This window comes from Pollicipes pollicipes, unplaced genomic scaffold (assembly GCF_011947565.3).
Source record: "Pollicipes pollicipes isolate AB1234 unplaced genomic scaffold, Ppol_2.1 Scaffold_3087;HRSCAF=3621_pilon_pilon_pilon, whole genome shotgun sequence".
Lineage (NCBI taxonomy): Eukaryota > Metazoa > Arthropoda > Thecostraca > Pollicipedomorpha > Pollicipedidae > Pollicipes > Pollicipes pollicipes.
Genome location: NW_023596225.1, coordinates 43,290,208 through 43,314,983, shown reverse-complemented (window position 1 = coordinate 43,314,983; position 24,776 = coordinate 43,290,208). Strand labels below are relative to the sequence as shown.

The window sequence follows — 24,776 nt, the reverse complement described above, 5'->3', positions numbered from 1 at the left end:
GCGGGATTTCCGGCTGGAGCAGTCGTTGAGCGCTTCCTAACTCTGCCGGCGCCGATCGTAACCTGAAATGAAAACCACCCTTGGTCCCCAACCAGTTGGCATCAGCAACTCAGACTTAAACTTTAAATAGCACCGTGACATTCAACGCAGCCGAGTTCAAACACAAGGGCGATGACTAATACAGACACACATTGACCTAGTGTTGTGATGCTTGAAATTCATGTCCGAGAACGACGATGGCGGCGATTATACACCGGCTAAAACCGGCACGGAGCATAGTCCGAAGTCATTTCTCGGCGATTATCAGTGAGTAAAGACACGGATATACAACGGATCAATTTATCGGTGCCCATGTCTTTCTTGTTCGTCCGTTTTCATCGTCAAACGAGGGCAAAAATTCCGTTTTCTGATGATACCAAACCATGCGACACTGCATAAAGATGCGGAACAGTACAGAAAATGCACCAACACCTACGTTCTCGCCTCGACATTACCTCAGACCTTGTCACCAACTACATTCCACTCTCTCCTCGACAGTACCTCAGACCTTGTCGCCAACTACATTCCACTCTCTCCTCGACAGTACCTTGTCGCCAACTACATTCCACTCTCTCCTCGACAGTACCTCAGACCTTGTCACCAACTACATTCCACTCTCTCCTCGACAGTACCTCAGACCTTGTCACCAATTACATTCCACGGACGAACGCCAAATCTTTCAGTGCCTAAGACTGCCACATTTCACTGCGACCAACCGTTGCAGAGTTACTGAAAGGCACTCCATGCTTCCCTTTATGAGCGTGCTCGGCCAACCACCAAGAGGTCCCGGATTGAGGAAATATACCTGAGCAAACGGTCGAACGTCACAGGCCATCGCCGCAACAAACAAAACTAGCTTCTAGTGAGCAGTATTCTCGCATACGTATCACATCAAGCATTTACAAATATGCGGCATATTGCGACAACTGTCATACTTGAAGGATCATCATTATGGCACACCTGCTTTCTGGCTGTTCTCATTGCACCATGCCACGCCCGGCCAACGCCGCTAGGTCAGGTCCAGCGCCAGTATGGCCACCTGGTGCACGGCCAGCGCCACCACTAGTGCGCCTGGAACCCGTGCAGCGGCGCCACTATACCAAGGGCAGTACGGGCACTGGTACGAGCCGCACACCTGACACACGTCGACCACATTCAGTTCCGTGGAGTTCAAGATCTGCATCTCGAACCGCTCCGGCGCAAAATACTCGTACATGCGCGCCGAGCGGTACGCCGTGTAGTTGGCCACCAGATAGCGGCGGTAGATCGTCCAGTTGAAGCACTGCGTGAAGTTGCTGTATACCTGCGCGGGAGAGGCAAAGATGCGGCTCAGTGTTGGCATCCATGTTGTGTACACAGGGAGTCAGCTGGTGCGTCGGCTTGTAGACGTCGTGTACTGTGCTTCACATCCCGCAAATTGGGCTGGGTATTACCACGAAAGCGGTAATGCGCCATGCCCTACCAAAAACACTCGACTACGGGCGTCTGCTGATGTGTTCAGAGCGTCAACATAGCCCATCATGCACTGATCCGAACTGAAACGAAGCTAAGTTAACTGAGCTTAAAAATTTCAAAGTTAATTGGGCAGCAAGCACCGTGACATTTCTAGATCCACGCTGCTTTGGGAACAAGCAAACCAGCCTGTGTCAAAGCTGCCTGTCTGCTGCGCTCTGAAGGCTGTTTACACCGAGACCAGACACAGCGTCCAGCACTGAATTTTGCAGGCTAGCCGTCCGTTCCTTCTAAATAACTGTTGGCCACAGCTTTACGGCATGATTGGGAAGAGGTGGCAGCATTGCGATTGCCTGCCTTCTACTTATTAAGACCATGATCCTCCTCTAGTGCGTTAGTATTCACACGACGCTGCGGCGCGACGAAGCCGAGGGCGATACTCCAAACAATGGTCTCTTCCTGACTGTTGGTCCCTCAGATCCGCTGTACCCAGGCGCCATCGCAGTGTTCCCTGCATAGTTCAGTCTACCATCCACTGCTCCGCCACGGCTCGCGACATTTCGCGCGGCTTACTGATGCATCATAACGACTTCGCTCACCGGATGCACGGGGACAAGCTGCGCTGAACTACAGACACGTAAATATGACTTAGCAACGTTTTACTAAACAGACCCCGGGGTTCGCGAGGTCCTGCAGACAGCACGCGCCGCATACGTACCCGGTCAATGTACCAGTAGACCTTGTCTGTGTCGGACTTGGCGCTCATCAGAGTGTTGTTGGGGTTGCGCTTGTTGCGCCGCACGTCAGCGTTGGCCACGTGCTGGTCAATCCGGTAGCCGCTGGGCAGCTCTACTTCCAGAATGGTGGTTCCACTCACGTCCGACTCCTCCGTGTGCATCCATCTGCGGCGGGCCGCGCCGTTGCTCCACACAGGGGGAATGGGGATGTTTGGGCGGGCGGCGTGCTGACCGGGTTGGTTGGCCGGTTTTCGCTCGTCACTGCTGACGCTTGCTCTGTGCGGTATACGGTCTTATGTCGCCCGGTTGAGGCAGCCGCGTCCGGCAGCTGTCCGGACTTCATTTCTAGTTTGGTAAGTGACACTTACTGGCGAAAATGTGCAAAACGCGCCTGTAAAGGATTGGAGTGACGATTTCAACCCCGTGTGCCCAGTGACCTCCTACGTTACCACAACAGCGCACACAAATTAAGACATCCAACCCAGTCGCAAATGCCCATTTCGTCACGAAAGCGATGAATCGAATGGGTCCAAACTGCCAGATTCAGTCCCTGTTTTCCTCACCGACCTGTAGCACGCCTCCACGTGGATGATGGACTTGTTGCGCGCCTCCTGGACTGCGTTCTCGCGGACCAGCAGCTCGAACGACTTGACGGGCGGCGTGTCCTTGAGGTTCTCGCGGTCGAAGCCGTAAGACACGTCCAGCTGGACCACAGCCTGGCCGGCGCCCGTGCCCACCACGTTGACGTGGCCCCAGACGTTCGGCAGCTGGAGACGGCCAGCGGTCACGGACACAGCCTAGCCGACCCAGCCGCCTGTGCACAGAGTCCCCCGGGCCAAAGGCTGAACCGATTCCCTGCGATAGGATTCAGAGCCAGTACCCCGCGGAGCAGATTTGGGCGCCAGTCTGCAGTAGAGTCTGCGTCACTCCTGAGCCGCACGTACGCCCGGCGACACACATGCCGGCTGAGTGCTGACTGAGTGCTCCTCACAGACACGGAAGTCAACGGGTCGCAAAATCCTAATATCGCCTTCACCGCCACCATGCCACCAACACGATCAGCACCATCGCGTGGTGGAACCCGGTCAGGTCTGGCTGCGTGCGGCACTCACGTCGACGGTGCGGACTTGGCCGGCGGTGGTGTTGCCGATCTGCACCACCCGCTGGAAGTCGCGCAGGCCGGACGACTCGATAGTGACCTGCATGTCGGTGATGTCACGCAGCCGGGCGCGGAACGAGTACTCGGTCAGCGCCTGCATGGCCACGATCGTGTCCTGGCGGCAGCGGCGCGCGCCCGGGCTGGTACACTGGTACATTGGAATACTGGTACATTGGTGCACTGGTACACCGGTGCACTGGTATCCTGGTGCGCTGGTGCATTGGTACAGTGGTGCACCGGTCCATTGCTACATGGTACACTGGCCGCGGGAGCTCAGCCAGCCCGGCGTGCCAGATGGGTTGAGCTGGGTCAGCCCGGATGGTGGGCAGCGGGGTCACGGATCTTTCGTTCGCGGGGTCGAAGCTCCATGCACTGCGCATCCAAGACATGGAAATATCAGCCAAGAGCAGTGTGGCAGCTAGCATCGCAGCTCCCGACAAAATAACCAGCCAGAACCTGTGAACGACGCTTAAACAACATTTAGCATTAGGATGTGGTCGTCTGATGTCACTAGTTTCACAGCATCAGCGAGCCACAGCCCGGTCCCAGGCATATCCACCACTGCAGAGATCCAGGCGCCGTTGTACTGGCGCATACTGTTCAGCCAGTCACAGCACCAGCGAGCCACAGCCCAGTCCCAGGTATACTCACCACCGTGGAGATCCAGGCGCCGTTGTACTGGCGCATACTGTTCAGCCACAGCACCATCTTCTCCTGGTCGATGCCGACGCCGTCGCGCAGCAGGTACACGAGCAGCGCGTACGAGGTGGCCTCCACGCCCTGCGCGTCCCACAGCGTCTCACTCTTGGGCTCCAGGTAAGGCCGTTGGTTCACATCGCGGCTGACATCCAGGGTCGCCAGCGGCGCTCGCGCCCAGTAGTACATGCCCTCCACCTCGCGGCGCGCCACGTGCAGCTTGCTGAACGCCACCTCTCGGTCGACGCTGTTGCACAGCGTGAGCGCGTAGGCCGTGATGGCGACCTCGTACGCGTCGGTCAACACGCTCAGGCTGCGCTCGAGGTACTGCATGGCGCGGATCTTGGCGGTGGCCACGGACGCCTTGGCGCCGCCCTGCAGCTTCTCCTGGACGGCGTGCAGCGTGATAAGCACGTGAGCTGTGAGCGGCACCCGCCGCTTCCGGTCACCCTCGCCGGGGATCTTGGAGCGCGGGTCCATCTTCTGGTCGAGCGGGTACACGTACCACTTGGTCTCGTTGAAAGAGCCGTCGGCGTTCTGGAAGAGGCAGAGCCACTCGGCGGCTTCGGAGAGAATGCGCGGCTCCACGTACAAGTAGTTCTCCCAGTCCTGGAACTGGGAGTACTGCAGCTGCCGCACCGCCCACGCTGTCCCCCTGCCGGACGCGGCCGAAGAATGATGTGCGCTGCGTGTTGTCCAGATACGCACTGTTGCACCGAACCACGATTGGTGCACAGGTGGCAAGGCACTCATAGTGCCCTTCATTCTTTGTGGGGTAGGGGGGGGGGGTCCTTTACAAAGTACTGAACGTGTTATCGAGCAGTCAGCACGATCAGCACGAGGCAGCTCACTGGATAAAGTCGCATGCGTTTGAAGGTCGTTGGCACCGATAAAAAGGTGACATATCACTTGAAATAGGTCACATTCCAGCCATTACAGTCGTAAAATCCGGGAGGAGTTACGCATGGTGTGGTATCTTTAGAGGCAGCCATCAACATTCAAGCGGAAGACACAAGCGATAAATGCCAGCGTGCCTGACCCGTGCGTCTTTGGGGGCGCATCCTGCTCACGCTTTCAGTCAAGAGATGGCCCACCACATCAAAACTCGCCCACGCCGCGACTCTGAGCCGACCGTCCCATCTCGCCACCGCTCACCAGACGCTGGGCCGCCCGCCGTCGTAGAAGAGGAAGGGTCCGCGTCTGTACCGCTTCATGATCAGGATGAACTGCACGTTCATCTTCTCCAGCACGCTACGCAGGAAGGCTCGCGTCAGCTGGTTGGTCAGCCGCATGTAGTGCAGCGACCAGGCGTTGTAGGCCAGATTGAAGACGGTGCCGTCCAGACACTTGAGTGGCTTGCCGAACACGGAACTGCTAGTCATGAAGCTCTCAGGGAAGATTGGGCCGATCACATCGCCTGCCAGCAAGACAAGCTGGATTCACACCGGCATGGCGCAACATGCGCTGGTGTGACACAAAGTAGACGTCCGGCTCAACATCTTTCGGACGGTTGTATCATCTATTCGCTTTACCCCACGCATGGTCGCTGTTAAAGTCATAGGTTAGGAATAGTCACAACACCCATACGCCATAATGCAATTGGCATGCGTGTGATATGCAGCATGAGCCCGAGTGCGCTGCCGAAAGAAAGTCAGAAAGTAACCCAGCTTGCTATGGAAAGGCGTCTCTTCTACAGCTTCCACATTTAACTCGGATCACCCGCTGATATCAGCGCAATTGACGCAGTAATGTAGATTATGGGGTTGTCGTCTTCAAGATACAGTGTTGATGTGCGAAGTTGATGAATCTCTATATAGTTAACATGTAATATCGATAGATACGGTGCTGCAGTGTGTCAGACATCAAGAGCTCCGGTCATTGCAAGCAAGCAGAGTTGAGTGAGTGACAGACAACTGTTGGCGACCCCGGCGGACAAGTTCATCCGCAGCAACGAGGGCGCACCAAGGGCACCAGTGCCAGTGCTCCTGGAGATCCAGGAGCCCATCAAGCACCAACACCATCAAGTGTTCAACCATTGGCCTTGATGCTCTTAGAAGCCATGCAATTGTATCACGTTGCTCTGTTCTGTACGCATTGATCAGGTCCGAGTACGAATACTGATAACTAGCGCCGTTCGACGTCTGTACCATCGTTCGCCGACACGACCATGTGCGTCGACCTGACACCATGACCGAGGCCCACGCACTGCCGACCGCCGACCGCCGACACGACCCTGTGCGTCGACCTGACACCATGACCGAGGCCCACGCACTGCCGACCGCCGACCGCCGACACGACCCTGTGCGTCGACCTGACACCATGACCGAGGCCCACGCACTGCCGACCGCCGACCGCCGACACGGCCTCGTGCACTGACCTAACGCCACGACCGAGCCCTCCACACTGTCGACCACCGCCCGCTGACAAGGCCTCGTGCGCTGACCTAACGCCACGACCGAGCCCTCCGCACTGTCGACCGCCGACCGCTGACACGGCCTCGTGCGCTGACCTGACACCATGACCGAGCCCTGCACGCTGCCGTAGACGAAGCGACGCCAGGTGGCGTACGGCACCTCGGGTGACTGCTCCGTCATTATGTTGAGGAACTTGTGGTCGACGGCGCGGTTCTTCAGGTCCAGCAGGAAGGACGTGTGACCTCCGGTCTGGACGCCCTCAGCCTGCCGGAGCCGCAGCCAAAGCGGTGGTCACCCGCGCACGTCCGTGAACGAAAGCCGCCGCCAGCGCCCGCGACTGACGGCAATGGCAGCCCTTGCGCGGGGCAGAGCAACTGGTTGCTCATGTCGCTCCTTCCAAGCAACCACCAATTTGCTTAGGCCCAATGCCCATTTGGCTCTCCAGATAGACACAAATGGTTGGTTTAAACCACTGAGAACTTGTACCATATAACGGCGCCGGCCGAAGAATCCCTCGCACCGAATATCACCAAACTGCACCATGCATGTGACATGTGCTCCTGAATACGCTTAGTGTTGAGGCAGAGGTGGTCTCTAAAAAAAATGCCGAACAGGTGCAACTGAAAGTAAGGTATAATAGGCAAAAATGTCCCAAATAATTTTTTATAAGGGTGGATGTTCCATCTGAAGACGGAGGGCAAAACATCCATAGACACATGATAAACATACAAAATCATTCATAGCGACTGGAAACATAGAAGACAAACAGCGGCTGGCATTAAAGGCAATTCAGCCAGTTGTTCATGTCCGCAAGCGCATATATTCCATGTCACAAAGCTCGAGACACTCAAAATCATCGAATATTCAAGACCGCATACACACTATGCGCGTTGCTAATACACAAATGCTTAACGACAGCGCTGTTTCCATGGTTACAGGCAAAGCAAGGTTTTGACGTAATTGTGCACCTGGAATTGCCTTGTTCGTCGTGAAGCGACAAGCGATTAATTGCTGGACGGAAACCTACCTATCGCGATAGCACGGCCGTTGTGAGGATACGATAACACTGGACACTGTTACACTGTTGCAAATGAACTAATGAGTGATGAGGTGACGGCAGTGACACTTGAGAGGTCCCATCCGTTCTAACGACGCTCCCTTCCTGCGGTTCGAGTGGCGACGATTTATAGTACCGCCTCGCGGGTGCTCGCCTATGCGCAAATAAGGCGAAATATGTAAGAATTTGTGACATGCGGGTCAACGTGCTGTTGAATGGCATTTGTTCGTCGTGTATCGCAAAAAACACTTGCAAAAAAACAAAGAAACTAAAACCCACAAGGCCACATTCTGCAACGTTATTTTTCGCGATTGGGCTAACACACTGAATACTAAGATATTATTTCCAGGCAATTGCACTCGGTGTCGATTTTGTGTAGTTTGACGGTGATTCAGGTTTCAAATAAGTAAACTAACCATGGTGAAATAGACGTAAAATTTACGAAGCAAATATCCATATATCTGGAACATACGAGCGATAGAAATAGCAACACATATTCTAGCACCACGCAATGCACGGTCCGCACTCACTTGAGCACGGGCTGAAGGGATGCGGAGCCGAGAATGATGCACTGACCTGAACTGACACCGTGGCAGACTCCACATCCAGGCCAAACTGGGTAATGCACTTGAGTGTGACCTCGAGGTCGCCCAGCTCCACCAGCGGCTTGATCGGCACCGTCACCTCGACACTACCCTCGGCCGACACCTGGGGAGCCGTCACACAGCCGACAGTCACCTGAGTGTGACCTCGAGCTAGCTCAGTTCCACCAGCGGCTTGATCGGCACCGTCACCTCGACACTACCCTCGGCGGGCACCTGGGGAGCCGCCACACGGCCGACGGGACTGAGGTCGCGGGTTCAAGGTGAGAGCCTCCTTTCGCAACACCTGCACCCGCGTGGACTGCGGGAAAAGTCGTTTGACACGCGCTCGGGTGGGTGTCAATTTGAGACCCTGAAAGTTTTTCCAAAATGATTTCCAAATGTTGCGGTGTAGCGGCGCAAAATTTTGCGCAGTTGTAGGCAATGAAATAGTGAATCTTTTGCTTTCATAAATTTAGATTCACCACGTGAGGTCACTGACCTATGGCATGTCAACGATAGGCCGTGGCTGTGAGCCAAGGCGATTTCTAGGGTATCGTTCGATCAGATGCGAAACAAGGTGCTAGACGAAACCATGCATCTCTGAGATAGTTTATTAGGTAACAGAAGTATGAAATTTTTAGGTTTACAGGAAATTCCGTTGGTCTAAGATCCGGTATAAAGATCAAACTGAGGTCAAAACAAACATGCTTTTTTGCTCGAGAGCTTGCTATATGAGGTGATTCCTGGTGCTCATCGTGAATTTACTAATAGCAGGGACTTCATCAGACATTTTTCATGGGCGTTTTAAAGTTCAGAATAGTCACTGACCTAAAGTGGCCCAGGTCAGCCTTTTGCTTAACAAACGTACCGCCTGGCATAATCCTTGCCGCCTACTCAAATACAAAATATTAGTCAAACAAGGTCATTGACCTTACAAGAGCACCAGTGACCTTTTTCTTTAAACGATATCCAGGTTCACGGTAGTTGCATGAGGAGGTATGGTGGCATTTTTGACACCAATCTGGAGATCGACTTTTGACCTTATTTTACTTCAAGGTGATGACCTAGGAACCTCAGATATTGACATCAGTGAATTAATATGCAGGAAAATTAACCATGTGAATTTGGTCTCTAGCTCCCTTAGTTTCTGAGATCTCAGGGGGTGTCAAAATGACCCTCACCCGAACGTGTGTTAATGTGGGCTGTCCCCGAAATTCAGTGGACGAAACAAAGAAAACAGGCGTTGACATCATGAAAACCAGCTGGAAGCCGCACGCAACGAGCAATGACACATCGTTTTTACATTAGTTTAGTGCTGCGCGATATCAGATCTAACCAAGGCATTCCAAGCAGTGATGAGGTGTAAGCATGGTGCATGGTACCTTCACTCCGCAGTGTACAGAGGACAGAAACAAAGAGACAGACACAGAGGGGAGAGGAATGAGAGAGAGAGAGAGAAAGAGAGAGAGAGATGATGAGAGAGATAGAAGAGAGAGAGAGAAGAAGAGAGAAGAGAGAGAAGAGAGAGATAGAGAGAGAGATCGGCGAGAGAGAGGATAGCTCGATCTCGATAGAGAGGGATAGAGAGAGGATAAGAGCCTATCTACTAGAGAGAGATAGACGAGAGAGAGATGCTGTAGAGCGAGAAGAGTGAGTCGTGGGAGAGAGAGAAAGAGAGAGAGAGGGGAGAGAAAGAAAGAGAGCGACTGCACGTTCGAATTATGGAACGGGGGTTTTGAGAGCTTCTCATACCGGCACCAGGTGCTGGTGGTCCCCGGAAGACGTGCGCACGTTCTTGTGGGAGATCACACCGTGCTGCTCTACGTGCACGAACCTAAAACGAAAAACAGCATAATTCCACATGGGCCATCTTTCCTCGCTGCCTTATGATTTACTTCATGTTCCAACCGCTAGTGCATGGCTACTATGCAACGTACTAATGCCAGCTAGCATGCTACCACATAATAGTTCCGCATGTGCGTGGAAATGAACAGCAGCGCAGCGACGTTTAAAAGTGTCTTTACGAGCAGCTGCCTCACGCAAAGCTCTCTGGCTGAATGACGAAATGCATTATCCCTCACCACAATATGATTGGAAGCCAAGCTGTCTAATCCGCTATATGAGAATGCATCAGTCCAAGTTTCCGCCGTGCAGCACGCTGCACCCAGGCGTGTCGAGTCGATCAGCCACTCTGGTTGGTCGAGTCGCTCCACCCACCACTATTGGAGCCGATTCTCTGCCCGGGTTTGGTCCCATGGCCCACCAGAGGCCAGTCGGTAGACAGCACAAGTTCTGGTGGGTCTATTGGAGCCGATTCTCTGCCCGGGTTTGGTCCCATGGCCTATCAGAGGCCACTCGGTAGACAGCACAAGTTCTGGCGGGTCTAATGGAGCATTGGCTGTCACAAATGGTATACTGCAAGCCTTTGCACGCGATAGGACGGGGGTACCGGTGGCGTAGTGGCAAAGTTGCACGCGTGGGAAGCCAGACGTACGGGGTTCGATTCCCTGCGGTATTTGCCCTTCTTACTAGGGGGAGGGGATAGGCGACGCGATGAACGCTCCGCAGCTTTCGCAGAGTGCGTCCAGAGACCAGATGGCGGACGCCCTAGGACACACAAGATTCAGGCCACAAAAAGTGGACAGGTGGCAACGAGACACAGTCTCGCCCTTAGGAAAAACCAGTCACTGGCAGACTACACCTCTCCCATCACCTGGCCGCCCGGTTCTGTCCAGGGATCTGAAGCCGTGTACTGAGGAGGAATGTCCAATGCTCTCCGAGCTGCTGAGTCGCTGATCCATTCTCACTCGTAGTTAGGGCTGCTGGGCAGGACGACCAGCGCCAGCACCTCGATCTGCTGGTTGTTGACCAGCAGCAGGCGCGCCGAGATGGTCTCACCGCGCCGAATTTGCGATACCAGCTCCATCGTCATGTAGAACGGTCGGTTACTGACGTACTGAGACAGACGTGAGACGGCTGTCATCTTTGGATCAGGCAGCATAGAGCGGAATCATCAAGCTCGGGGATAAGGGTACCGACAGTGTGGTGGCGAAGCTGCGCATCTGGCAAACTAGAGGTCAGGGTTCGATTCCCCGCGGTACCCACCATTTCTGCGAGGATGGGGGACAGGCGACGCTATTTAGTCTCAGCAGCTGAGCGCGTCATGAATTTCACGTCAATAAAAACCCAGGCATGACAGACGAGAGCTCAGAACTCTCAACGCATCATATATCGCAACTGGGTGATGAATGAAACGAGTGTCAGCAGCGTCAAACTCGAATGTCGCCAGAACAAGAGAAACAAGGACGCTGTTTACATCAGTCACTTGCTTCAACATCATCAACCGAGTCAGCGCAAAACTTGGCCGAGAATTGTTGCATGTTGCTCTTGCAGCGCTCGCAAAAATGCTCACATGCAAAGGTTCCTCCACCAGACCAAAGCCATCCTTTTGGCTAATGCTGAAGCCGTTGATGTACCAATCATCATTGGTTTCCGGAACGTCCAGAACCTGTTGCTCGCCTCCTTCGTGTCCTGCGACCGACATCGGGTTACAAGATCATCCAGTGAGTACAATAAAATATGATATTCGATAATGAGTCACACATGGTCGTAAAGATAGTCATGAAATAGGGGATACAGCGTCAGGTAACACGGTCATTCAGACTTTTTATGAAGACACCATTCAACACTGGAACTTTTGTCACCTTGGCACACCATGGGCGCTGAGCCGCACACAATACCTGTATCACATTACTCTAAACTTCCGTCCAAAACTTTGAGTACAATCCTGAAGTCTTCGAATGACGTGTTCTCACCGATGTTTTTCAGCAGCCACGCCCAGTCTCCGTCTCCTATGTCGAAAATGTCATTGAAGGTGGAGCGTCGTCTCAGCCGAAAGCGCCGTTCAGACTCCTCGTTACTGACGTCCGACCAGCCTGTGCCGCAACAGCACGGCGTTCACGGCGCTGGTGTGGGATCGGGCCCGCCCGCCAGTGAGCTCCCGTGGTGGCAGCCTCGCCCAGCAGTGGTGCTATTCGTTCCACGTCAGTGGCGGATGCGTGCTAGGGTTGGAACCAGCGACGAGTTTGACGCGGGAAGCTCGATGTCCAGCGCCTGGTGTAGTAACAGATCATTCCCCAGCGCGAGCGATGCCGTCACGAGCGAGCACCACAAACCTCTCCTGCTCACGGGTGGCAGCTGACGTGATCGTGTGGACCAATGCAGCGATAGCGGCAGTCACAGCTACCCATGGGCAGCCCGACGACCATCCCCATCCAGGCCGGATCTATACCCATATCCGGATGAACACATTATTATCTGACTCCAGTGCAGCACCAATGAACCCGGCGCTAGAAGAAGGGGGGGGGGGGGGGCGGTTCGAGCGCGCTGGGACGTAGCCACCGCTGCTGCTGCTGCTGCGGCGGGTGGGGAGGGGCACTCACATCCGGCCTCATCCGCCCCGTCTGGGCAGTCGTTGACGCCATCACAGCTCTTGGTGGCGTTGTAGCAGCCGCGAATGAGGCAGCGCAGCTCGCCCTCCCCACACTCTGGCGACAGCCGAGCAAGGCGCCGTCACAGGGGCGGCACATGTGGCTGCCATAGGGACGGCACACGATGCCGTCACAGGGGAGGTACAGAGCGCCGTTACAGGGGCGGCACATGCGGCTGTCACAGGGGCGGCACACGATGCCGTCACAGGGGGGATACAGAGCGCCGTTACAGGGACGCCACATGTGGCTGTCACAGGGATGGCACACGATGCCGTCACAGGACGGCACAGAGCGCTGTGGCAGATGTGTGCTCGCGTGGCATATGATCGGCCGACCTGTTCCCGGCAAAGATTCTCACCTACCGGAGCCCGGGACGTAGTTCTCCTGGGATGTGTACGGTGAGAAAGCCCCGACCTGTGCCCACATTGACGCTTCCCTGACATGGGAACTCCGGAGCGGAGCCGGAGTTCGGAGCCGGAGCGAACTCCCCCGACCTGCGTCTGGTATGGGCTCGTCCCTGATCTGTGCCCGGTGCGGGTTCTTCCCAAACCTGTGCCCGATACGGACTCCTCCCTGACCTGTGCCCGGTGCGGAGTAGACACGCGCGTCCGTGAAGACCACCAGGCTTGCCAAGTCGAAGGACGTGTTGGCGTCGATGCCGTAGTCGGGCGTGACGTAGTACTCGGTCTGCATGGGTCGGCTGCCGTCCCTCCAGCGCCACAGAGCGCGGTGAATGCTCCTGCGCGGCAGGCAGAGGAGCGCGTCAGGGCCGCCGTGCCCCGTGCGGATCACCTCATGGGGCCGCGGTCACCCCTGGCGCGGCAGGCAGAGGGGCGCGTCAGAGCCGCCGAGCCCCGTGCGGATCACCTCATGGGGCCGCGGTCACCCCTGACGCGGCAGGCAGAGGAGCGCGTCAGAGCCGCCGAGCCCCGTGCGGATCACCTCATGGGGCCGCGGTCACCCCTGACGCGGCAGGCAGAGGAGCGCGTCAGAGCCGCCGAGCCCCGTGCGGATCACCTCATGGGGCCGCGGTCACCCCTGACGCGGCAGGCAGAGGAGCGCGTCAGAGCCGCCGAGCCCCGTGCGGATCACCTCATGGGGTCGCGGCCACCCCTGACGCGGCAGGCAGAGGAGCGCGCCAGAGCCGCCGAGCCCCGTGCGGATCACCTCATGGGGGCCGCGGTCACACCTGACGTGCACGGTCATCGCCACCGCACCGACGCGTGCAGTACCGCGTGACATTCATCCCGTGTGATTTGGGCACAAAAAGGCTAAGAGAGCCAACATGTGACCGAGATACGCATCTTTCAACCGCAGGCATTAATGCAGCATAACAGCGGACAAAGAAGGAAAGGAGAAAAACGCCAATCGGCTCCGATCCCGATCGGATGTAATCCTCTTGTGGGCTGTAAATTCTCTCTACAGGTTAGAACCGGTCAAACTCTGGCGTACGGCCAATATGTATGTGGAAGGCAGCAGGCACAAGCAATAGCGGAAAGGAAACAAAAACGAACACATCCGGAGTGCTACGCGTGTTGTGGACAACGCAGCATTTTCGATAATCACGGTTGGAGCCAGCCGGCATAGCCAGAATAAAGCGATGCATCTCAAAGACTTCTCTGGAACACCCGGGTAGACAGAGCATCATCTAGAATTTGATTTCATACTTGATTTTTTCATAAAGCACATTCATTTGCATTTTAAAAACAGGACTCCCAAGCGATTACAGCGAGTTCGTGCAGACGGATCCGTTCAGAAAAGTCAGAGATGAGAATGATACTGAAAACCCATCTAACTCGCAAGTCGGTATGCTGCCGGCCACTCAAAAGGACCCTTCGACTACACGGAATGTGTTGCTGCTACAAAATATCGGGTGTATTTTAGTACCGCGCGATGCAAACATTTGACAAACACGTGCCATTGGGGGCATGGCGCTGCACAAAATAATGGAATCAGTTGCGATATAAATTCCCCTTGTGGGGCTGCCACCGAACGTTAGAGGATGCCCTGCACCCTATATATTGCGGGATAGTTCACCATGCTTCCCAGCACTACCGACTATTGATCGACACGCGCTGCGTGCAGTCCGGGCTATGACAACGCCGCACTGTCTGAACTGTCCCCCCCCCCCCTTCCCCAGGATCAGGGGCGGCGCTGCTGTCACGCGGACTGGCGGATGCACCGGACAAATGTCAACGACCTTACAGCGCGCACTGCGCGTGTCATCGACATTTGACAGCATGCTTACATACGGAGCTAGGCTGCTGCAATACACCCAGCTGCAATACGAGAGATGACGACTGACCGACAGACGGCGGACGGGGTATCGTTGGCTTACTTATCGGTGCGTGCACCCACCGATGTCAATGGCGACGTCGCCTTTGGCGCAAACCGGGAGCAGGTAAAGTTTCCTGCGCATGGGATCGAACCCGGGTCCGTCGCCGCGATGTCTGACCCCGCAAACGGGCGGGAGCAGAGTCAGCTGACCTGGTGGTGTTCTCGAACGAGTGCAGGCTGGAGAGGACCGAGGTGCGGCTGAGGTCGTGACCCGCCTGCACGCTATAGAGGTAGGCCCGGTTTGAGGTGGTGCAGAAGGTGGCGCCCGGCGTGCTCCACATGCCCAGCTCCATGGTGTTCTTCGAGTGGTCCTTGTGCTGGTTCAGCACCAGCTTCGTCTGCGACGCGAGGGCGAATGTCTCATGTTACCATGGTTCCCAAAGTATACAGAAGGAGGTAAGCATTCATGTACCCAAGTTCAAAATAAACCTCGTTCTAAACATTATGTATCACTATCTACAGATCATTCGTGACACCCTCAGAACCAAGAACAAACTCGTTAGTAATCGACACACCACTGCAGTCGAATTAAAACTATATTGACATCGAAACCTGCGCAATAATTCAAAGGAGAATCAGCTCGGGTAACACACCCATTTTTGGGCGGACTCGAGCGGTCCGAAACGCACTGCCGCGGTTCCAGCACAGACACGGCAACAGTACGACTCACCCGGCCGCGGTTAATCCCCTCGACGGGCACCTGAACCGCATCAGTGACCACCACGCCCTGGCTGGTCACGTGGTACACAAGCAGCCGGAAGCTGGGCGCCATCTCTGCCGAGACGGGCAGCGAGGTGGTGGTGACGGCAGGCCCGCTCGCGTCTCTCACCGGCACCCGGTCGCCGTGGATCACAAGGTTTTTGCTGACCACCTGCAAGAGCGGTAGCGCTGAGGAGGAGCTCGACAGCCGCAAGGCAGCGCGGTACGAATTCGCGTGAGTTGGGGAGAGGCGAGGCGGGGCGTTGATGCTTGAGAAGGGGTCTTGCAGGACTGTGGGCGGTACGAAGATTGACAAGAGGCAAGGTGCATGTCGCTTTAAGCAGCTCTGCATCTGACAATACTTCAGTGTGTGTGTGTGTGCGTGTGTGTGTGTGCGTGTGTGTGTGTGTGTGTGTGTGTGTGTGTGTGTGTGTGTGTGTGTGTGTGTGTGTGTGTGTGTGTGTGTGTGTGTGTGTGTGTGTGTGTGTGTGTGTGTGTGTGTGTGTGTGTGTGTGTGTGTGTGTGTGTGTGTCATTGGGGCTTTACGGCGCACTCAGCTGCTGAGGCTATATGGCGTCGCCTGCTTCTCCCCCTGGCAGGAAGGGCGGGCACCGCGGGGAATCGAACCCCGTACCTTTGGTTTCCCAGACGCGCAGACGTTAACGCGTTAACCACTATACTACGGGCACCCCCACCTAAAAATACTTCAAAGGCAAAACCTGAAAAGTCACGATGAAAGTGCGAGACATATTCCAGCACAGGCGATACTGGATGCTCCGCGATACTCCGCGACTGCTGGCTTCCGTTAAATGCTCGGCACCATCGAGCCGTGTCTGACACCTCGTGTGGTGGCTTACCCTGCCCCTCCCCAACCCCACACTCACGATGAGGTAGAAGTACGACATGGGGAAGTTGGAGCGCACGTGGAACACGGCGTACTGGCCAACATCCGTCCTCCGATTGGACGTGCTGACGGAGATCATGTTCCTGCCGAGCGAGTAGTAGGGCTGCAGCGCGAGCGAGGCTGCGGCCGTGACGCCGTCGGCCGCGCTGAACGTGGCCGTCAGCTGGAGCGGCCCCCCGCGCGGCGGCGTCGCCAGCTCGAACCGGTGCAGGCCGGAGGCCCGGTACTCGGCCCACTCGTGCCGCCGCAGATAGTCGTCTCGCAGGGCGGCAAGGTACTCGCGCTCGGCGTCAGGCAGCAAATGCCGCGCCTCGCCCAGCCGGCGCTCGCCGCGCGCCGGCAGCCACAGAGTGCCGTTGCGCCAGGCGGCTTGCTGCGCCACTTCCGCCTCGCTGGGGATGCGCACGCCGCCGGCAGTGTCGCCCGACGAGCTGATGGTCAGCGTGGAGAGGCGCAGTGTCTCCGGCGAGAGTGGCGCCTGGTCATGATAGGTCACCAGCACCTGCGACGGCGCGCGCCGGCCGTTACGGAGGCGCCACACACCATTTGGGCTCGCAGGCCTTCCGATAGCTTAGTTCGTTATGAATTTCGCGGTCTCGGACGTACTTTTAGACCATGTAGGTACGCAGATACAGACGACACATTGGCTCAGTGAACTTATGTCTATTACATAGTGTTTATGCATCATATTTTTCGAAGCCACAGCGCCTTTATTACTGATGTTTCTTTCCTCAAAAAAGAGTTACGCTTGACCACCAAACCCAGAAGTAAGGCTAAGTGGCCAAGGCGCATACTGTGTAAAAAATGCTGAGCCGTCAAGCTGCCGCAGAGCATGCTAGCCGCGGAACGGCCACGCACCTGTCCCTTGAATGGCATTCCCGGCTTGTACAGCTGAGGTGCGGCGCCCAGGAACTGGATGGACACGGACGAGTTGATGAGCTTGGAGTTACAGAAGCCCACCTGAGTCTGGTTCAGCCAGTAGTCGTTCACCTGGAACGCGAAGAATGAAAACGACTAAGACTGTGCCCGCGGTCTCTGACTGCACGGTGGCCTTGTGGCTCAAGAGCTTGGCGAAATGATCGCGAAATTTCGAGAAATGAGCCAGTGACGGACTACAGGATGTACCGGGCTTTCCCTGCGGTAGAAGTTTAACGCTCAAAAAACAATAACCTGGCTAACATGTTATAAACGGTCTTCGTGTTATACCTGGTTTGTCCGACATTCGTACTCCACACGAAATGTTGTACAGACGGCGGATACAACTAAGGGAAAACTTCTACTATCGGCTGCACAATGCGGTTGATGCTTGAGCTGAACTTGACATATACGGCTATCGAACAGCCAGACGCCTTTGGTGGCGTAGCTAGTGCGAGTTAATAGCAGTTGTGGTCATTATCACATATAGGTGACATCAAAACAGGAGCGAATGGAGCCGGTTTTCTTCGGGAGGCTTTACAAATGGGACTTATCAATGGAAATGCTAAGAGCCCAGGAGCTTGTCACTCGTATGTCAATCGCTAGCGAGAATTCGGCCCAGTAACGTACGGTATACTCCTGCATACCTGTTGTGAGAACAGAAGAAGCCTTACGCTGTGAGTGGTCATGCTACACCGATCAATATTTTGTTTTTGATCGTGGTGGATAAGATGCATTACTCATTCTAAGCCATGTCTTCCGTCATGTCACATGAAGGGGACACTTTTGACGACCGGATTGTTCTACCTATTGTTTTAAGTCTTTGTTTTGCCACTTATATATGCGGCCTTACCTAAGCCTCCCAAGGCCTGGCCAGCCATTCGAAATGCGTCCAAAAAATGCACGGGATTTTAATAGTTTTCGTTTTGATGGCCATGGTGATAATAGAACAGCATCTTTATGCACTCTTAGCACTGTTATTGCATTCCAAAGCATTGAAAATAGCAAACGCAGCTTTAAACAACCGTGAAAGCTGTTGCTGAACACTTCGTGACAATACGATGAGTGGTTGTAAATTTTCGACATTCAGTTCTGACGTAATTTCCGACACTCACACCTTTCATCAAAGGCATGACAGGCTGGGTCGGGCCGACAGAGTTACAGACTTAAAGCCTATTTCGCCTTGCCTGGGGCGTTGCCTGTGACACCGTGCCGGGCTTCGGTACAAAAAAGCGTGCCACATACAAGCATGCTGTGATGAAAAAGGACGCCTTGCGCCAACGAGGAAAGAACGCCTTCTTACACAGCCTTTAATTGTCTTACCCGGGTAATTATTTTGACCTCAGCCTCGTTCAGTCTGGGTACTGTCCCCTGAAGGGCTGCCATCGGAAAGGAGAAAGAATCGCCTCCGTCAAACTGAAAACGAAATGACGTCAACACTGGAGAAACAGGTAGGTTCGCTCACGCCTATCGCATTTGAACTATGGGGCTGACTGGATAATCCATCGTGAAACGATGCAAATATTCAACCGATCACGCAATGAACAGGTAAATCAGCCATTCAGCCTGCGTGCAAGTGTATTTTGACATACCTTGTCGGCTTCAATCATCCCACATCTGCACAGCTGGCTAGGCTGAGTCTACAAAACACCAGTCGTCACGGGATCCGATGTCGCACACAGCCGTCCTCATCCCTGGCTAACACAACTTTGTTAGATGTTTAGACGAATCCTTTTGAATGGATGGATTTGGGAGTTTAAAGCTCATGCTAAACAGCACGTGTTGCGCGAGCCCTGACACCTATCATCTGATCATGAAAGTCCAGGTCAATGGCAGAATTTGTTATCAAAAGTTTAACGTCCCGCAATGCTCGGCACGGTCTGTTCTTCCCTCGGACGACGCCTGACCTTTAGTGCGGCCGCTGCCACCGTCCTGGGTGCTTGGATGGACTTGCCTGGGTGAATGTCTGCGAGGCCACGAACGTGTACTCCTTATCACGCTCGGTGAGGGGTGAGCCAGTGCGCACCCACAGTTCCAGCGTGGCGTTACCACGCACGTTCTTGTCGTTGGTGTAGCCGGCAGAAAACTCCCCAGTGATGTTCTCGCCAGAGAGCAGGAAGTAGGTGGGCGTCCACACGAACACCTGCAGGTATGGACCCATTTTGACACGGAGCACGTTCCCGATCTCACACGCCTGTGACCTCTTCGTGGAACGGAACTCAATAATTCGCAAACGTGAGACGCAGCCAGGACATATGCATCTTCTTGTTCGTTCATGCCTATGTGACGTCATGCTTCTGGTGTTTTCTGGTGAGGCGGGGACGCAGAAGGGTAAAACAGTTAACATGGAAAAAAGCGGTAGGGTGTCTTTGGTGGCTCCGTCTCTACTAGTGTCACCCATTGAAGAAACCTCGGGTATTCTCTGCATGATAAAGCCGCAGAAAAAGGTATGTCAAAAGAAAACTGCACATACCAACTGGCCTTAAAGGGAGCTAGGTGTGCACCAGCAGGTGTGAAAAAAACTTCCGGTTTACCGGACATGATCGCTGACAAAAACTGACACTTTTGCAAACCGATTGGTGACAAAATTACGGATATGCAAGCAAAGTTCAACGGCCCAGACCATCTTAAAACTTACTATCCCAGCCAAACGGAACTTAAAGCTTAGTATCGGCCTGTGCTCGTGAGCAGCAGCATAAGCATGAGTAGAACATCTGTCGAAACGTTGACGTTTCGCTGCATGAGCAAAGTGAGCCAAAAGATGTAGACACTAAAACTCGTGATTAATAAACAATATTGCTTACAAATCATAACTAAAAACAGGAAACTACATCCATGGTTAGAATGTACAATCCCCTTCCTCTATCTGAAAAGGAAACTACACGCCTCCAAGCTGATTATGTTAAGTACGCCTTTATCTGATAACTTTATTAGTTGAGTCCCAACTATCATTTAGTGCTTAATGGCCAGCGAATGATGCTTCAGCGCAAATGAATCTCCGAAACAAAAATGTTTGACAGTTATGCCGCGTTGCATTAAATTTGCGTTCACTTTGTGGTGTATCGTATTTAGAACTATGTTGCAACGGTTTCTGAAAGATTCAGTTCCAGGTGACAATTAAGACGGTTCTAAGTTTCGTCAGTGACAGAAAAGGCACTTTTCTCACCCCTGTGTACCAACGTTGCATTCGATTCCGGACCGAGCTTCAATCACAGCAGAGCCCTGTTTTCGAGCAATTTAAATACCAACCTTACATGCCAACTAATGCATTACGATTCGTGCGTTTTGTTTCGGCTGCGACGCTATAAACTTGGGCACCGCTATGGTATTAAACTTAGGCACCGCTATGGTATTAAACTTAGGCACCGCTATGGTATTAAACTTAGGCACCGCTATGGTAGAAGTCCTGATGTGCGTGCCCTCCTCTCAATGGCCCATGCTAACGCAGAAGCTCGTTAGAATTCGGACTGCGTAAAAAGAAGTTCATGGCTTGAGGAAGCTATGAAATGAATAGGGATGGCATCCCGTAACTTTCTGCGTGTTGCACTCATAAACGACTTTCCAGTGGAGCCCGTATTTGTAGCCCAAACGCATGGGTCATATGAAAAGATGCGGGGCGTTGTAACTAACTTAGCAGTCATCTATATGTCTCAAAATCTTATTTTGGTATAGCGGCTATGACTAGGAAAGCTGGTCCAATACAAAGCCGGCCTCTTGCTAATGTCCTTTCATGCATACGCATAAAACATAACCGACGCTTTGCTTTTAAAACCAAATATGTTTTTAAATGATGGTCAAGCGCCCTGGTGCTTCATCTGTCATTAAGCAATACTCGTGACAGGCTCTGTCGCGGCTTGCAGTGGCGTATTGCTAACCTCAAATGGCGAGCACGGTACCTGGTGACCTGCCGTCCCCGTCGCCGCGGCTGTCCCCGTGTTGACACTTAGCGTCACACCTTTGGGTTCCAAGAAGTCCATGGGTGAGGCTGGCCCGTGCCACGCTCGTGTGGCAATAATCTCGTGTCACGCTCGCGTGACAGTAATCTCGTGCCACCCTCGCGCATCCGCGTCCCCTGCGGTCTCACTTCCCAGCTCTACTACGTACAGCTCACATCGTATAAGGACATCATGAATAGTCGCCAGCCGGTCGTGGTCACCCCGGGTCGGGCGGCTCATGAATTGAGAGGATCGCACGTGGCGGCGGTGGCTCCGTCTGCCTAATCCGTCTCTTTAGAGCACTCGTCGGCTGAGGTCCTGTCAAACAGCGCACATCGGGGCTCCAGCAGCTCAAACAACTTCCACGACTTGCACTGCAAGAATGCGGAGTGTGCGAGAGCTTTTGCAATTCACGAATGCAGATGTGGCACCGGCTCATCTGTATCCGCTGAAGTTCGCAAACAATATTTTGTCAATGCAGTACTGCAATTCAAGGAGCTTCATAGTGACGAGACTGGAATTTTTGCAACAGCCCGCGACGAACTCATTCAAAACTGGAACGTGCAGTGGTGTTGGCAACGATCTATGCAAACGAGGCTGCGGTCACTCGGTGCAGCATCAGCAGGGCACACAACACGAGACTGACACGCCAACCTCACGCTGGCAGCGACAAGCATGCTGTGAATCAGCTAGCCACATACTGGCCGTGACACTGATGTCGCGCCGCCGCCTGAACTGGCCGGCTGACCTTCGGAGGGGCCCTTGTCGTTTGACAGGGTGGACTCATCAAGCTGACGGCGCTGCGCCAGGTCAGCGGAGACACTGCCACCGATCCACGGAAGGTCAGAGGTCAGCCCAGTGCTCAGCTGGCCCGGTCAACAGGCGACTGGCCGACACTGCCACCGATCCACGACAGGCCAGAGGTCACCCCGGTGCCGAGCTGGCCCGGTCAACAGGCAGCTGGCCGACACTGCCACCGATCCGCGGCAGGTCAGAGGTCAACCCGGTGCCGAGCTGGCCCGTACGTCAACAGGCAACTGGCCGACACTGCCACCGATCCACGGCAGGTCAGAGGTCAGCCCGGTGCCGAGTTGGCCCGTACGTCAACAGCCAGCTGTCCGACACTGCGACCGCACCTTATGTGCATCTTGTCAAGTCGCTGAATGTTAGAGCTGACCCAATGGCCTGTATCTTCCGTTCATTCTGGGGTGTTACTGGTGTGCGTGGTGGGGTGGGAGCTCCCAACATATCTAGATTTTAACATAAGGCCTGTGGCAGTACAGAGACAGGATCGTCCCAAATTTGAAGCACTAGTCCGTGCCTATGGTTACAGCCCCACCCAACAACTTGTTTGAGAGTGTCTCCCCATTTTTCACCACATTTGCTTTCAGCTTGTCTGGCCATGATGATGGCATTTGCTATTGCATGTCGTTTCAAGTACTGGAAAAGTTGGCGGCGTAGCTTCTGATCACGACTTCCAAAGCAATCATCTAGGTGTTATCCGAAAGTGTGATACAAACTTTCAGTAAAGATCTCCACTTATGTTCATCCAAACGGCGTTTGCTACTTTCATCGAAGCAATGAATTTGATGGGCATGTTGTTCAGGTTAATTGATGGCGCAAAAGGAAACATGATGATACGCTTAGGTTTCGTAGGTCGGTCGTTAAGACGGGAATATGTTGTTGGGCTGCACCGAGAATCAACGGCAATGAATCAAAAGATATTTATGAATTATACCGGGAGTCAACAGTGTTAGTCCACATAACGAGTCACATAATTCAGGCCACGGTCAGGTCACAGGTCATGTCAACGACAACTCACAATGGTCTGGCGCCACCTCACCACTGGCGATCAACCAGCCCTTACACGCTGGCACAAACAGCCGCCACTGCGGCAGCGCCGGCCACAGCGTGAACGCCCACCTCCCACTGCTGGCTGCGGACTTTGGTGAGGCGCATGAACTTCTCCTCGATCTGGCCACGCACGCTGACCCGGATGCGCCACCAGCCGCCTTTGCCGATGCCGGGCAGCTTGAAGCTCAGCGCCACCACACCTGCGGCGCACGTCACCGTCCCACGTCAGCAGCCACCAGTGCACGTCACCGTCCCACGTCAGCAGCCACCGGTGCACGTCACCGTCCCACGTCAGCAGCCACCGGTGCACGTCACCGTCCCACGTCAGCAGCCACTAGTGCACGTCACCGTCCCACGTCAGCAGCCACCACAGGTCGACGCACGTCAACAGCCACCACGGGTCGGCGCACGTCATCGGCGCACGTCAGCAGCCACCACGGGTCGACGCACGTCAACAGCCACCACGGGTCGGCGCACGTCATCGGCGCACGTCAGCAGCCACCACGGGTCGACGCACGTCAACAGCCACCACGGGTCGGCGCACGTCATCGGCGCACGTCAGCAGCCACCACGGGTCGGCACTCATCAAAGCAACAGCTGTTCAAAAAGCCGGATGAGTGACTATGACGCGCCTTAAAATGCCTTGAAGTGTGCAGTTTTGCTCAAACATCAAACACTTTTTTAGCCGGCAATGAATTGTAAATTCCGCCACATGAGCCGTCAAAAAAGCAAATACTTGGGTAGTAAATCAAGAAGTGCGTAGAACCAGAAAATCGCTCGAGTCGTGGTAAGCTAAACTCCAACAATGGCTATCGCGTAAAACATGGTGGGTAGTAACCTTGTTTATTACGTAGATCTCAGTCATCATGGCCATATGACTTTCCAGGCTGAAGCTAGGGGTCTATATTGTGCTACTGCAGTGAAAGGTGAAGACAGCAAAGCGGTGTGACAAAGACGAGATGACCACACAGTGGCACGATCTTGTTCGGGTGCAGCGACGTGGAACTAGGGCACTTACCGTTGTTGGACGACTGTGATGGCCAGCGCCTCATAATATAGCCATCACTGTCCTGAAACAGAGGCAACACTGTCGTTATGCCATCGGTGCAGAGGCCATCTTAAAACTCAAAATCACTTATTTACACCAATGTCCAGCAATAAAAAGTGCACGGCAAGTAATTGGTATTGGCTGAATCACACCCAATGCGTTGCTTCTGTTAATCACTTTGCTCGAAACTACTAACGAGAACGTTCTCTGAATGTTCGATTATGTACTCTGCGGAACATCCTTATGTTCGAAAGACGGGAGTTTGCGTACGCTGCACGGCTGTTTTAGACAAGTGCCCAGTGCTCAGACAAGATTACCTTCTATGGCCATAAACGCTCCAAGCGGCACTGGGGCTATCAAAGCTGTTCCGTTGACTTAGGAAAACTTCCCCCCAGAATGATCACACTTCTGTCGCGCCCTATCTAGGACTGATGCAACACACCGGCGTTTTCGGGC

The 24,776-nt window shown here is 54.3% G+C and overlaps 1 protein-coding gene across 6 annotated transcripts in view; it reads right to left on the bottom strand.

Moving 5' to 3' along the window:
• Positions 1-325: 325 nt before the first annotated feature.
• Positions 326-24,776, bottom strand: part of LOC119089602 (CD109 antigen) — a 62,249-nt gene continuing 37,798 nt past the window's right edge. Inside the window, exons 5-27 of one of the 6 annotated variants that reach the window (XM_037212364.1) lie at positions 24,291-24,342; positions 23,342-23,472; positions 19,438-19,626; positions 18,807-18,899; positions 17,427-17,558; positions 16,549-17,070; positions 15,636-15,836; positions 15,116-15,303; positions 13,207-13,367; positions 12,581-12,685; positions 11,954-12,073; positions 11,551-11,669; positions 10,946-11,094; positions 9,891-9,972; positions 8,131-8,262; positions 6,593-6,761; positions 5,239-5,500; positions 4,039-4,738; positions 3,341-3,502; positions 2,796-2,995; positions 2,210-2,393; positions 587-1,342; positions 326-547 (exon numbers count right to left, since the gene is read on the bottom strand). In XM_037212364.1, the coding sequence (XP_037068259.1) occupies positions 1,049-1,342; positions 2,210-2,393; positions 2,796-2,995; positions 3,341-3,502; positions 4,039-4,738; positions 5,239-5,500; positions 6,593-6,761; positions 8,131-8,262; positions 9,891-9,972; positions 10,946-11,094; positions 11,551-11,669; positions 11,954-12,073; positions 12,581-12,685; positions 13,207-13,367; positions 15,116-15,303; positions 15,636-15,836; positions 16,549-17,070; positions 17,427-17,558; positions 18,807-18,899; positions 19,438-19,626; positions 23,342-23,472; positions 24,291-24,342 (4,347 nt within the window). In that variant the 3' untranslated portion in view covers positions 326-547; positions 587-1,048. Of the gene's footprint in view, positions 1,343-2,209; positions 2,394-2,795; positions 2,996-3,340; positions 3,503-4,038; positions 4,739-5,238; positions 5,501-6,592; positions 6,762-8,130; positions 8,263-9,890; positions 9,973-10,945; positions 11,095-11,550; positions 11,670-11,953; positions 12,074-12,580; positions 12,686-13,206; positions 13,368-15,115; positions 15,304-15,635; positions 15,837-16,548; positions 17,071-17,426; positions 17,559-18,806; positions 18,900-19,437; positions 19,627-23,341; positions 23,473-24,290; positions 24,343-24,776 lie in introns of all 6 variants that reach the window. The other 5 variants (XM_037212365.1, XM_037212367.1, XM_037212368.1 and 2 more) reach the window with 5 other exon arrangements.